General features: G+C 41.6%; 2 protein-coding genes across 2 annotated transcripts in view; one reads left to right on the plus strand and one right to left on the minus strand.

Annotated features, from left to right (window-relative positions):
- The first annotated feature begins 1,390 nt into the window (after positions 1–1,390).
- Positions 1,391–10,379, plus strand: fsaf1 (40S small subunit processome assembly factor 1). Its single transcript, XM_079526207.1, has 8 exons — positions 1,391–1,619; positions 2,806–3,012; positions 4,018–4,121; positions 5,677–5,733; positions 6,495–6,590; positions 7,005–7,091; positions 7,749–7,786; positions 9,348–10,379. Exons 1-8 carry the CDS (start codon positions 1,541–1,543, stop codon positions 9,460–9,462), a joined length of 783 nt encoding a protein of 260 aa, XP_079382333.1. The 5' UTR covers positions 1,391–1,540; the 3' UTR covers positions 9,463–10,379.
- Positions 3,766–14,205, minus strand: part of exoc8 (exocyst complex component 8) — a 117,410-nt gene continuing 106,970 nt past the window's right edge. Inside the window, exon 7 of the transcript XR_013792077.1 lies at positions 3,766–3,948. The gene's annotated coding sequence lies outside the window, so the exon portion shown is untranslated. The remainder of the gene's footprint in view (positions 3,949–14,205) is intronic.

Genomic DNA, 14,205 nt, shown 5'->3' on the forward strand with positions numbered 1-14,205 from the left:
TCCTTCCTTCCGTCCGTCCGTCCTTCCGTCCGTCCGTTATCAGCTAATCTCCAGTACCGTTGGCCCGATCCATGCCAAACTTTGCACACACACTCCATGGATGCCAACGATGAACCTCTGCCCCAAATATTCCTCAACGGCCCGTTATAGCGCCACCATGAGGCCGATTTAGGCAAAACACATTTCTGTAGATTACTCGTACACATTTTATCCATACATCACACAATTCGGTATACACTATCTCCATAGTCATGTGATCAACACAGATCTGCACAATTTCCCATGTTCCATCCTGATTGGCTAATATTGGCTTCCAAAGCTCACATGATTGGTCCGTTTCGAACAAAATGCCACAAATCACAAACACAGTGTGCAATTTCCGTAAAATTATACACGCACATTTCCACTAGGCCGAGGACGACATGCCACTCATTCTTTTCCGAATCAGCCTCATGGTGACGCTATATAGTTTTCAGGAGTGGCCCGTTTCGTTCAAAATTCTGCACATGTCCTGCTCATCCACAATTCTATCCTCAGAGATTCTGAGTGATCTGGCTCTGCATTTCCTCAACAAAATGACGAAAATTGTTGCAAAAAACAAACAAACAAAAAAACATGTTTATATTACTCCTAAACATTTTGCCAAACATCACACACACTCCTATCCTCCTGGTGGAGACCTGTGCCCAGAAGGGCACTTTTTCTAGTTACGTTTATTTTTATTTTTATTTCATTGATATATAATGTATCGTGGTTAGTACGAGTCGAGTCACCACCAGCTGAGCTTACGCCAACGAGGAATCTCAGGAACGCAATATGTTGACAGCTGGGTGTGACGTGTCGTATATGCTCAGCGACATTGCATTCATATGTAGTTTCAAGGCTTTTGCGGTCACATTAATTCCATTTTCTCTAGAAACTGGCTGTATCAAATATGAATGGACATCATTAACAACGCACAGCCACTCCCCTGACAGAAACGCTGGGGTGGTCGGTTTATTTTTCAAACACAGTTCTTATATGAAGCAACATAAAATCGCCCTATGGAGATTTCAATACAAATAAAAAACCTATAAACCTGTGTGTTGGTGCCCTCTACTGAAAGTGACGTCAGACTTCGGTGCTCTATTGTTCAACTAAGGACCATAAATCTATAAATATTTTGTGCCAGGGACCCCCATACAAGATCGGTGTTGTTAAAATGTTTCAAAGAATATTCCAAATTGTCTTTCCATGGTTGTTTTGAAAATAGCAGATCTACAAGCTCTGAACATGTAGATCTGCTATTTTCAAATGGCCTACTGAGTCAGTCAGGGTTCTATTTATTGGGCTTAGTTTTCATAGAAATGGTTTGCCTATTTCTCTAACACGATCTGGCAACACTGTATGGTGGCCGTGACGCGTCAGTTCAATCCTCGTACCACACACACACAGTACACACGTGCAATCCTCACACAAGTTTGTTGACATTCTGCTGCTATGAGATAAAGTTAGTTTCTATATGATCGGTTATTGTGACAGACAGTAGTCGGTCCAAAACATGAGTACCGCCGGCCAAGAAGAGGAGGAAGACGACAAGCTATTTCTGGATCAAGTACTGGACAGCCTTTATGATTTCGGTAAAGAGCAACATTAGTTTTTCCACGATGCTAAATGCTAGTTAGCTTTTGCTGTATGGTGATGTGTGACGTGATTGCGACTGCATGTGTGAACTGTGGATGGATGGATCATCGGGTACAAATTCAATGTTGTACTGTTTGTTCGGGAGGGCCCGGTGGTGGGGGGGGGGGTATATACTGTACTTTTTATATCCGTTATTATGGGGTTATTGTGAAACACATTAATTGAGTTGGGTTTTCTTTTTTTTACATACTTTATTTCGATTTGTTTTGTCCAATTCATGACACAACGGTAGAAGACATCAAATGACAGAAAAGTAAGCTTAACACTACCTACTGTACAAGAGAGTAGACACATGCACACATTGGCAGCGGTGGCCGAACGGTTTGCGGAGCGGTCTTGATACCGGAAGGTCGCCAGTTCGAATCCCCGGACCGGCACGTTAAAATTACCATCGCTGAAGTGCCCTTGAGCAAGACATTGAACGCCTACCATGAAATGTTCTACGAGCAGGGTGTGGCTGTAAACAAGCATCTCGAGCTTAGTCCACTTCCCTGGGTAAACAAAGAACTTTGCTTTGCTTTGACATGTACAGTTAGCCGCAATTTGCAACTCTAGATTTTTTTATAATGGGATGAATATAGAGTTGCAATACCCTCCATTGACTCCCCACTCATCCAATTGCGTTTGCGATCTGCTTGTCTTAAACAACGTTAAACTCACCAACATTGCAGCTGTAGTCCAAGCTTGAATTATCCTCTTTCAATCTGCCGAGCTTGTTTTTCATAAAAATCCACCGTAGACATGTTATGAGCTACTTTCTGTCAAGACATTCTGTGCAAGTGATTCTTTTTCTAAGTGCTGGAGTTTGGAAGCACTCGTCGTAAGTCACTGAACGGCCCTGCGTACCACCTGTTTCGAATTTGCACATAATGCAGGACTCAGGAGGCAGCAGCACGACCCGTTATAGAAAACGAGTGCTTCCAAACTGCAACACTTAGAAAAATAATTGGGTTAAGTTCGGATCGGACACCACTGCAGCGGGTCCTAGCCTAGACAACCAGCACTAGTTCGAGCTATTTAATAAGTACAGTACAGTACAGTACAGTACAGTACGTACAGCACAGCACCACTCACTTCAGACGGGTCTGATTTTTTCTTGTTTGTTTGTTTGTGTTGTTACAGGTGATGCTGCATCAAAGAAGAATCTCAAATCTCAAAAGAAGAAAAAGCGTAAAAGCTGTGAATTAGAAGACCATGAGGCACAGGAGGAGCAGGAGGCTGTTATGGATGTAAACGGGGACACCAAAGACAGCGGAGAAGAGGATCTCCATTTGGGACGCCACCGGGAAAAAACTAGGAAAGGCAGCTCTGATGTCGTTGAGCAAACGGGTAAATAATTAAATGCGTTTTGTATTGATAATGTTATAATAAACCAGTAGTTTTCAACCCTTTTCATTTCAAGGCCCATCATTTATTCGGCTTTAGAGCCACGTACGGACCACCGTTTGATGAGATTTAGACCTCTCAGACCCAAAACTAAAGGATATTTGAGTTGTTTTGTTAGTTGTCGTTGGGATAAGATTTTTGTCTACAATTCCATGCTTTTGGCAAACGTTGATCAAAACAACAATTTATTTTACAGTGTGTAGACTTCTTGTAAATGAAGTAATGCAGATTTGAAAAAATAATTTCACTCTTTAAACCATTTGGTTTAATTTTATGCTCTCAAGAGTTATTAAAAGTCTATAAGGGTCCATTTTGGTAACCGCCTCTCCATCATTTAACTGGGGACCACCTGGAAAAGGGGCAAAAAAAAGCCACAAAAAAAAAGCCAAAATAACAATTTTCTCTTGACGAGCGACTGTGTGCGGCTGTATTTTCACAAACAGTGAAAATAGCCGATCTGCATGAGGAATAGCAGCGCTCTCGTCGGAAGGGGGGTGCAGCACAAATATCTAGTGATGCACCCAATATTCGGCCGCAGAAAATATTCGGCAGAAAATGGCTCAAATGCAATTTCGGCCTATTCGGTTTCGGCCCGAATAGGCAGAAAATATATCACCGAATAGTGTATGCAATTAATGCATTCAAAAGAGCTGAATAAATGTTTTATGGATCCATAATAGTGATTATTATTTAAGTTAAGTTTTGCCATAACCATTTATTTTGCCATAAATCAGGTAGCTTTAAGGTACGGCCATGAAAGCAATGGTAGGAACAAAGATATATAATATTAATCATATTCGGTTTTCGGCCAACTGTTTCCTATATTCGGTATTCGGTTTCGGCCAAGAATTTCCCTTTCGGTGCATCCCTACAAATATCCTACGAGTAGGGCAACCAAATGGTCAGCTACGGCCCTGCAAAGAAATTCCTGTGTTTTGCTCCGATCAGCACAGCCCATCCCACAGACACCGCAGGTGGAGGTGGTAACATTCCGGGATCCTACCAAGAGAGCCAAGACCAAACACACACCGGTTCCTGACATCATCAACACCGTAAGCCTGGGCACTTTTCCATACTACTCCCTCTCATTTCTAATATCAATTCTTGCTGTTTTCTCTTTTCCTCATCTGATAGTACCTATCAGCTTTATGCTACAAACTTATGTTTGTTCTGTACAATATTGTATTCTACTCCATCCCCTGGTATTTTGATAAATGTGACCAGATTTGACTGAGAGCCTGCCATCGCGCAAATTCCAGCTTTTCACCAGAGGAGAAAACCCTTTTTTTTTTCTTTTATTCAAAATGAGTTAATAGCACAGGCAGACTCTTCACATACTAGATCATGTCTGAAATAAGTGTCAGAGCTGAAATCGACACGTAAATATGAAATAAATGCTTAAACATGTAGCTAGGTGTAATGTTAGAGACCACAGAAGTGAAACTTTCAAGCCTGTTTTCTCAACTCGCTGTTTTCTGCAAGACATTACTCTATAAGCCATATCTCCACAACTGGTGGGTCAAACTGAACAACCAACATGTCAATTTGAAGCTATGATTCCCTGCTTTCAGGTGGCATGAAAAAACGAAAATTTAAAAAAAATCCAATGGGAGTCCCTCAGTCAAATTTGGTCACAAATATCCTAGCCCCTTTCGGGACCCTCGGTTACCTTTTCTGTATTTTGGACGATGGTACCCTAGGGTCCCTTGAACGTCAATCCACTCCCCATAGGACACAGCTGTACCACTGTCTGGTCACGGACACCTGCGGCGTCGCTTGAGTGTTTATGAGGTGTTTCATAGAGTATCAGTAGGAGACCGCGGAAACGTGTGCGAAGCACCGTTAATCTGCGTTGCCGTTAAGTATTTTGAATCTTTTATTTTTGAAGTTTTGGCTTCTCTGAAATTCTCTCTTCCTCACTTCCCATGTCCCGCCTCCCGCACCGCCATAGTTTTCATTAACCCATTTTGACCTGAGATCAGATTCTAAAAATGTCTTCTACATCCTGACAGTTTTCTGAAAAAGCTATGTTTCTATGTCAGTCGTTCTTCGAGTTTTCAAAAATAGCAGACCTACAAGCTCGTAGCGCGCCACTCGGTGGCGCACTATGAGCTTGTAGATCTGCTAATTTCTCAATAGCTAAAGCATAACATAATGCTAACACAAAGGGGTTCCCGCCCAAAATTGATTAATATGCAGTAGATGTTGAATGTCTTCCATATTGATTGGTCAGTCTAAAGATCATGGACCTTGACCTATAATAAGTTGTTCATCTCCGAACAACAAAGCGCGATATACTGTAATCATGATCATCCTCAAGGCTCATCATTTCTGTTGACGTCGCAGGCCCTTCGTTATTCTCTTTGATGTTGGCCTGATTAATACACGTCTCTTCTTGGGAGTAGGAGAGCCAGCAGATGAAGGAATACAGAAGACTTGAATTATAATCTCATTCATTCACTTGTGGGACACCATCTTTCCAGGATTCAGTTCACGTCATATTACAAGTTTACCAATCTGGGAAGTGGGAACCCCATTTGGTGAAAATAAAATGACAAACATTTTTGTCTTGTTTCTGCACTATTGTTCTTTTTCCCTCCTATGAAGGTGCCTCAGAAGACAGTCCAGAAGAGTGACAAGATGGAACAATTGTCTTTAGAAAAGGTAAAAAAAAAACTAAAAATCTAATGTGTACTTTTGCATGATAATGGTTACTTTGATGTGTGTGCAATCTGTGCATGCATGATGTAACTCATTCTCTAAATTGCTTTTCTTTCGGTGAAGAGGTGACCACCGAAGCGTTTTTTAGTAAAATCATAGAGATGTGTTGTGTGAGCGGTGACCACAGCAGCGTGACGTCGTGTTGTAGTTTCCGGTGGTCACCAGACAGTGGCCTTGTGGTTAGAGTGTCCTGAAACTGGGAGGTCGGGGGTTCGATCCCCGGCCGGGTCATACCAAAGACTGTAAAAATGGGACCCCAATGCCTCCCTGCTTGGCACTCAGCATCAAGGGTTGGATTGGGGGGGTCAAATCTACTAATCAAATGATTCCCGAGCGCGGCACGGCTGCAGCTCACCGCTCCTTGGCTGCAGCTCACCGCTCCTTGGCTGCAGCTCACCGCTCCAAGAGATATGGGTCAAATGCGGAGAACAAATTTCACTGCGGTAACGTGTGTGACAAATCATAAGACTTTGACTTTGACCTCTTCACCGAAAACTGGTCTATGAATAGGCCTTTAACGTAACTAAACAAAGTAATATTCGTTGTGTATTTACTGTGTGTGTGTGTGTGTGTGTGTGTGTGTGTGTGTGTGTGTGTGTGTGTGTGTGTGTGTGTGTGTGTGTGTGTGTGTGTGTGTGTGTGTGTGTGTGTGTGTGTGTGTGTGTGTGTGTGTGTGTTGACATGTGTCTTCATGGGTGTGTTAGGCTCGTCTGGAGGTGCATCGGTTTGGAATCACGGGCTACAGGAAGGAGCAGCAGCGTGTGTTTGAGCAGGACAGAGCCATCATGCTGGGAGCCAGGGTGAGCTCTTTTAAGATTCACCCATTTAGACCTGAGGCCGATTATAAAAAATAAAAAAGGGCTTCTAAATCCTAACAGTTTTCTGAAAAACCCCATGTTTCTATGTCAGTGGTTCTCGAACATTTTCATGTCAAGGACCCCCAAAAATATATGTAATTGGCTGCCGACCCCCATCTGAAAATATGTTGTTCCAGGGGTCCTTCATGCATGTATTCATCCCTTGCATAATGACCTTATGAACCTCATTCAACCCCTTCTAGATCTGATATTTTCACTATTTTTGAATGTCTTAATATTCTTGGAGGGGGTTCTTGAATATCTTTGAACATCTTCGCCTGTAGTGACGTGCCTAACGTGGGCATGCCAGGGTTAATAATAATGTTGTTAATGTTGTCTGTCTTTTCTCGAACAAAGCCTCCGAAGAAGGAGTACGTCAACTACAGGGTGCTTCAGCAGCAAGTCAAAGACAAGAAGCAGAAATCTAAAGAAGAGGCTCAACCGGTGAGAATCTGTCCCTGTTGTAATGAAATCTAAAGGGGAGGCTCAACCGGTGAGAATCTGTCCCTGTTGTAATGCGTGTCATTGAGCAGGATGGAAATGCAAGTTGATATCCACTTTAACCCATTTCGACCTGATACCAGATTCTACAAATCATGATAGTTTTCAGAAAAAATTAGTTGTTCTAAAACTATTTCATGTCAAGGAGCCCCAGAATTATATGTAATTGGCCGCCGACCCCCATTTGAAAATATTTTGTTCCAGGGACCCCCCCCCCCCCCCCCAGAAGCAAAGAGTTGAGTTAAAAACACTCCACATTTTCAAGACTTTTCAAAAATAGCAGACCTACAAGCTCGTAGCGTGGCACTCGGTGCCGCGCTATGAGCTTGTAGATCTGCTATTTAAAAGCTAACAGTATAACATAATGCTTAAAACACCAAGAGGGGTTCCTGTCCAGAATGGGTTAAAATATGGATAAAGCCATGTCGTTCCTAAAAAATATAGGCCATGTTGAACTTTGGTAGGAAAATAGCGGCCATTGCTGTGATCATATTGCTGCTCCCCAAATGCAGGATTTAGTTTTGTTGAGTATCATGTCACTTAGACGCCTACTTTAACCTAACATGATATTCATTCTAACTCTGTCTGCCTGTTCTGTAGAACCTGAAGAAAAGCAAGAAAAGGCAGAGTAAGCCAAGGTGAGTGGAGCTACGTGTCATTAGACCGACAACCTACACCTCAAACCCTAACCTAACCATAACCGCAAGCACAGGAGCAGCGCATGTTCGACCGCACGTCCGACCGCTGTTTTCGCATCAGTGTTGATTTCGTCGACTAAAACTAAGACGAAAAATGTTCGTCGACTACCTTTTTTCACTGATGAAAACTAAATGGAAACTACATGAAAACTAAGCAATGATGACTAAAACTATTACTGAATACATTGACAATTTCGTCAACAAATACAAACTAGACCAGTATAAGTCATTTTACGCTTGGTTGCATGCTGAAAATAGCTATTTTCAGCAAGTGTAAAATCAGCCATTATGACGTCATCAAGGCCTGCCAAAATACGTTTGTCGACTAAATCAACTGTAGATTTAGTCGACTAAAATCTTATGGCATTTAGTCGACTAAAATTAGACTAACACTAAAACATTCCAAGTTTTATTCCAAAGACTATGACTAAAACTAAAATAGAAATTTGCTGCTAAAAACAACACTGCTCCGCATGTCGGTCCGTTGGTCGTGTGCATCCCTTGCTTTTTCCCATTCATGTTCGGAAAACTGAAGCAGGACTTCATTGTTCCAATTCTGCACATGTCATAACGGGTGAACATTGGGGCGACAATTTCGGGAACCTTTGCCGAAAATGGCACATCTACAAGGAAACACTACCCTTCCTCTCTGCCTGATCTACTTGTTGTTAACTAGTTGTACGAACGCTTGTTTTCTATTGTTGTATTGTTTATTGGATCTTGTTTAGTCGATACACTTAATTGTTTTAGCTCATGCTCATTTGATTTAGCTATTTTGTCTCATCTGTTTAAGGAAATAGGTAGCTGATATATTGCACTTTTACCTTAGCACTAGGTATACTCTTGGTTGCTTGTTTTTGCAGAAAATGCACTAAAGACTTCTGGTGATTAGTAGTTTTTGTTCCCTACCTATGTTGAATACACTTATTGTAAGTCGCTTTGGATAAAAGCGTCTGCTAAATGACTGTAATGTAATGTAATGTAATGTGTTCTGAACTATTTTCAGAGGTATTTTAGGCATCGAGGGTGGGAAAAAAAAGGAATGGGCCTAGTTAGTACAACCCATCATTGTCTTGTCAGTATGTCACCCTAGCAGCATGCTGGCAGATTATCTCCTGTCTCCTGTTGATACGTTTTCCGTTCCATGCTGTGTTGTCCTTGTCCCTTGGGTGGCGGTGGCTCAGGGGTAGAGTGGCCACTAGGGGGCGGCGGTGGCTCAGGGGTAGAGTGGCTGGATCGCAACCGCAAGGCTGCCAGTTCGAACCCTGTGGGCTCCCCCAGAGTTGGTGTCAAAGTGTCCTTGAGCAAGACACTGAACCCCGGGAATTGCTCCTGATGTGCTGGTTGGTGCCTTGCATGGTTTCTGCCGCCATCGGTGTATGAATGTGTGTGTGTGAATGGGTGAATGTAATGCACAATTCACCCAATCTATGTAAAGCGCCTTGGATAAAGGCGCTATATAAATGCACCATTTACCATTTTGTCCCTCCTCCTCCTCTAGGGACAAGAAGAAATCCTCCGGTCCCTCGGGGCAGGTGGGACGCTTCAAGAACGGAGTGTTGATCCTCAGCCATCAGGACATCCAAAAGATTAAAGGAAACAAGGGCAGAAAATAGCGGTGTGCGACTGTGCGTGTGCGTACGTGTACGTAGTATGTAGAATTTGAGAAATGGACATTGTGAGGACAATTTATGCTGGTCCAAAATGTGTGTGTTACAGTCGGTCCGAACATAACCACGGACGATCAGATGGAGAGAACAGGTAAAAAATAAAATAATAACCTGGATATTTGTGTTCGAGACTAAACAGCACACGTTGTCGGAAGATTGAAAACACCGAGTCATTATTCTCTAAATGTAAAGTATATGAATGACAACACACTGAAATCATATTCCATCAGTTTTTTTATTTATTTTATTATTTTATAAAGGAACAAAACAAAAAGAGACATTGCATTGGATGTGTTTTCTTTACTCTTTTTCTTTTTTTACACTGTAAAGTTCAGAAACTTCTGCAGTGGCATTTATTTTATTTTATTTACAAACCACATACAGTAGTTGTACAAACGGTGGGACTACCGATGAGATGGATGGCATCATCATGGACAAGACAAATTCAACGTAACATGCAGAAAACGGTCGCGGGTGTCGTAGGGATTTTGAAACGGAGCTTCTCGAGAAGATACAAACTTTTAGACGTGATTGTGAGAAATCACAGGAGGCTAGTATGTGGTTGTACGAGTGGTTCCTTTTCGGGAGAGCATTGCTCTCTCTTGTTATTGAACTCTGCTGCGGTTTCCTAGATGTAAACAGTTCAACAACATGAACCTTATTCTGGACACGTCATAATTAGGTTTATTATGACGACGTGCATAATAGGCTAACATTCAGCGAACGTAGATGTACAAGCTCTCAACGCATCGCATCGCAATGCGTTGTGAGCTTGTAGGTTGGCTATTTTTGGCAAAGAGATATAGGGCTCCATTTTCGTCACCGCTAAACCCCTTATCCCTAAACTTCTTTGCCTTCTTTTTTTTTTACTATTTTGAAAAACATTTTTGAATAGTAGCCAATCTACATTGACACGTTGTGAGCTTGTAGACTGGCCATTTTAACTATTCAAAAATGTTTAGCAAAATAGTAAAAAAGAAAGGCAAAGAAGTTTAGGGATAAGGGGTTTAGCGGTGATGGAAATGGAGCCCATAGGGCTCTATTTTCGTCCACATGCAAATAACACTTTCAGCACAGCAGACCTTGTGTTGAACTGTACTTCCCTGTGCTTTTTCTGCAAACTGTTTAATGAAGTATTCACTCAATCAATCAAAAAACACAAGTTGAACTTGAACTAAAGTTTAAAATAAGAATGTGTGAATGTTTTGACACTTGCTTTGGCAATGTAAACGTGTGTCTTCTCGTGCCAATAAAGCTCATTGAATTGAATTGAATTGATAGAAGCATTAGAGAATGATAACATTCTTTTTACACAGTATTGTCAATAAATATACACGGGCACACTGTGGGAAATGCATCGACTCTGCAGTGCTAGGATCCAAGCAGCAGGGGGGGCTGTGACAAGCTTTCACGGTTAAACAGGAGCACTCATTGCAAGGACAGAGAACAGCTACACACTATTTACAAAAACAGATTCAATGCTTCAATCCATGCTTACCTCACATCATAACACACGTGTCAGTATTATCTCAGTTTGTGCAGGGACATCATCATCTTCATGCACACACAAAAATCCTGTTAATTTTAAACTCCCGATCATTTCACATTCTCAGAGACTGAATAGAGGATTTTGCAGTGTATTGTAGGTCTGGTTTGAGTCACTACTACTAGCCTGCATGGTAAATCCCTCTCCCATTTTGACCTGGGATCAGATTCTAAAAATGTCTTAAGTTCTACATCCTGACAGTTTTTTGAAAAAGCTATGTTTCTATGTCAGTCGTTCTTCGATTTTTCAAAAATAACAGACCTACAAGCTCGTAGCGCGCCACTCGGTGGCGCGCTATGAGCTTGTAGATCTGCTATTTTTCAATAGCTAAAGCATAACATAATGCTAACACCAAAAGGGGTTCCCGCCCAGAATGGGTTAACAAAAAATTCCAAATAAAAATGTTGTCAAGCAAAGAGGAGGGGGTTTTACCAGCCGAGTGGAATAGTAAGAGAGTGGCGACACGCTTTGATCTCGCCGCAAAGCGGGTGCCTATGGGCTATAGTTCCAAACATTGGAACTATTCCATTGTTACAATGGGAGTCAACGCTAGTGTCGCCACTCTCTTACTAGATGACTCTGTTTACCAGGCTAGTTAGTCACTGCTTTGCAGTAAACTATGTTCCTTTGACACACATCACACACAGTCACACACACACACCTTTATAGGGAATATAAATAGTTCAATAATGTAAACTTCAATGCGATAAATAATTAGATTAAATAGGCTGAGGTTGTTAAAAAAAGACTCCATTCTCTACTTATTTAAATAATTCCGTTTGATACACTCTATACACGGGAATGTTAGACAACTTTCTTTTTTTCTTCTTCTCATAACCTCCTTCTTTCACAGTGGTTTGGTAGTAAATCTGAAAATCTAAAGTTTAATTTATACTCCAAAGCACAAGGGTGCTCTACACCACAGAGTATAAATTAAAGACGTAAAGGTCCTGCACAAGCATCCGTATACCTGTTTTCTTTATAAACCCATTTAGACCTGGGAACGATTCTACAAATGTCTTCTAAATCATGACAGTTTTCTGAAAAACCTCATGTTTCTATGTCAGTGGTTCTCAAACATTTTCATGTCAAGGAACCCCAAAAATATATGTAATTGGCTGCCGACCCCCCCATCTGAAAATATGTTGTTCTAGGGACCCCCCCAGAAGCAAAGATTTGAGTTAAAAACGTTCGCTCTGAAAGAATATATATTCAAAGATTTGCAACACATTTTCATGATTTTTTCAAAAACAGCAGACCTACAAGCTCATAGCGCGGCACTCGTGCATAGCTACGAGCTTGTAGATCTGCTATTCTTCAATAGCTAAAAGCATAACGTAATGCTTAAAACACCAAAAGGGGTTCCCGCCCAAAATGGGTTTTAAAACAACAGCAGTGGGTGTAAAGGTTAAGGCTGCTTCACGTGGTACCGACACCGTGGTACCTTCACGTGGTACAGACACCGTGGTACCGACACCGTGGTACCTTCATGTGGTACCGACACCGTGGTACCTTCACGTGGTACAGACACCGTGGTACCTTCACGTGGTACAGACACCGTGGTACCTTCACGTGGTACAGACACCGTGGTACCTTCACGTGGTACCGACACCGTGGTACCTTCATGTGGTACAGACACCGTGGTACCTTCACGTGGTACAGACACCGTGGTACCTTCACGTGGTACCGACACCGTGGTACCTTCACGTGGTACAGACACCGTGGTACCTTCACGTGGTACAGACACCGTGGTACCTTCACGTGGTACCGACACCACTTCTAACATTTCTTGATACATTTTGAGATTCAAGGTGCTTCCCAGTGAGTATAATTATGCTTGTATTGTGGAAGAAACAATCAAAATTAACATAAACTCCTCTCTGATTAAAATATTTCAGTTACAGTACGTTATGGTATGGTGCAAAGTGTATACTGGGAAATTCTCCTTAAAAATAAAGTTGAGACATTTTTTCTATTCTTGTTTTTGACATTCAGCTGTCAAGGTGAATATACAGTTATTTCTCTTTAATATTATAATTATATTACTATTTTAACCAGTGAAATGAAATTCAGCCCAAAAGCCCTTCAAGGTTTCCCTCATCATGATGAATTGAGTACCAAAGTCCTGTCCTTAATGCCACCACGCACCCCTGGGTCACAGAGACATGTTGCCATTCAAAAATCAAAAAGAAGTTGTGTTCCAAAACTCTAGGCATTTTACTGAAAATACAAGCATGCTTAGTTGCTTACAAATCAGACTGTATGCTATAACTAAATATAAATGATACCCTCCCTTGACAGAATGTCTGCTTTTTCCTTTTTGTAGTATTTAAAAAAACATGTAAAACAATTTGTGAAAATAAAATGCACGGGGGGTATTCCCCTTGACTTGCTGGCAACAGTTCGTATCCCCGGACCGGCACGTTAAAATTACCACCGCTGAAGTGCCCTTGAGCAAGGCATTGAACCCCTACCATGAAATGTTCTATGAGCAGGGTCTGGCTGTAAACAAGTTCGTCGAGCTTAGTCCATTCACCCTGGGTAAACAAAGAACTTTGCTTTTTTGCACAAGACATTTGACACTGATTGGAGAAAGTAGTTAACAAAATTAGAGCCACGGACAAACACACACACACACAAGGGCGCAAACAAATAAACCCAACAAAAAGTAAATGTAATCTACAACTAGAACTGCACTCTGTCGAGTGCCTACTTGCTTGTTGCACGGCCTACTAGTGCGCAAGCAGAGCGTGCAAGTACTGTCGACCGCTACAAACTGTCAAATCTCAGCTTCTCTTTGAAAGAACGATTTAAATATTTAATTATTAGGTTTAGCTATTTGCTACGTACCTACTCTTTGCACGTAAAAAAGTAGTATTATGAAGTATATCGTAATAAAGATGTGGATTAAAGGACCCAATGCTTTCAATGGTGACGTATATCTCGATCAGTGTCGGGTGGATTACAGGAAATGCCTCTATGTATATGTAATTTGTAAGTTGATTAGTGGTATACTGTGGTTACTTTTGATGCGTATGCACCGTCCCAGCATATGACGTCAGCGTATAACTGGCGTCATATGGTAGCTCTCAATGATGACTAGCTCTCAATGATGACGTAATAAAGATGTGGATTAAAGGTCC

The sequence above is a fragment of the Electrona antarctica genome (assembly GCF_951216825.1).
Source record: "Electrona antarctica genome assembly, chromosome: 17".
NCBI lineage: Eukaryota > Metazoa > Chordata > Actinopteri > Myctophiformes > Myctophidae > Electrona > Electrona antarctica.

Bases quoted from the DNA above. Each gene is read 5' to 3' on its own strand.
- fsaf1 (XM_079526207.1), top strand. From the start codon at position 1,541: ATGAGTACCGCCGGCCAAGAAGAGGAGGAAGACGACAAGCTATTTCTG. The intron at 5,734-6,494 runs GTAAAAAAAAAA...TGGGTGTGTTAG, and splicing joins AACAATTGTCTTTAGAAAAG to GCTCGTCTGGAGGTGCATCG. The intron at 7,092-7,748 runs GTGAGAATCTGT...CCTGTTCTGTAG, and splicing joins CTAAAGAAGAGGCTCAACCG to AACCTGAAGAAAAGCAAGAA.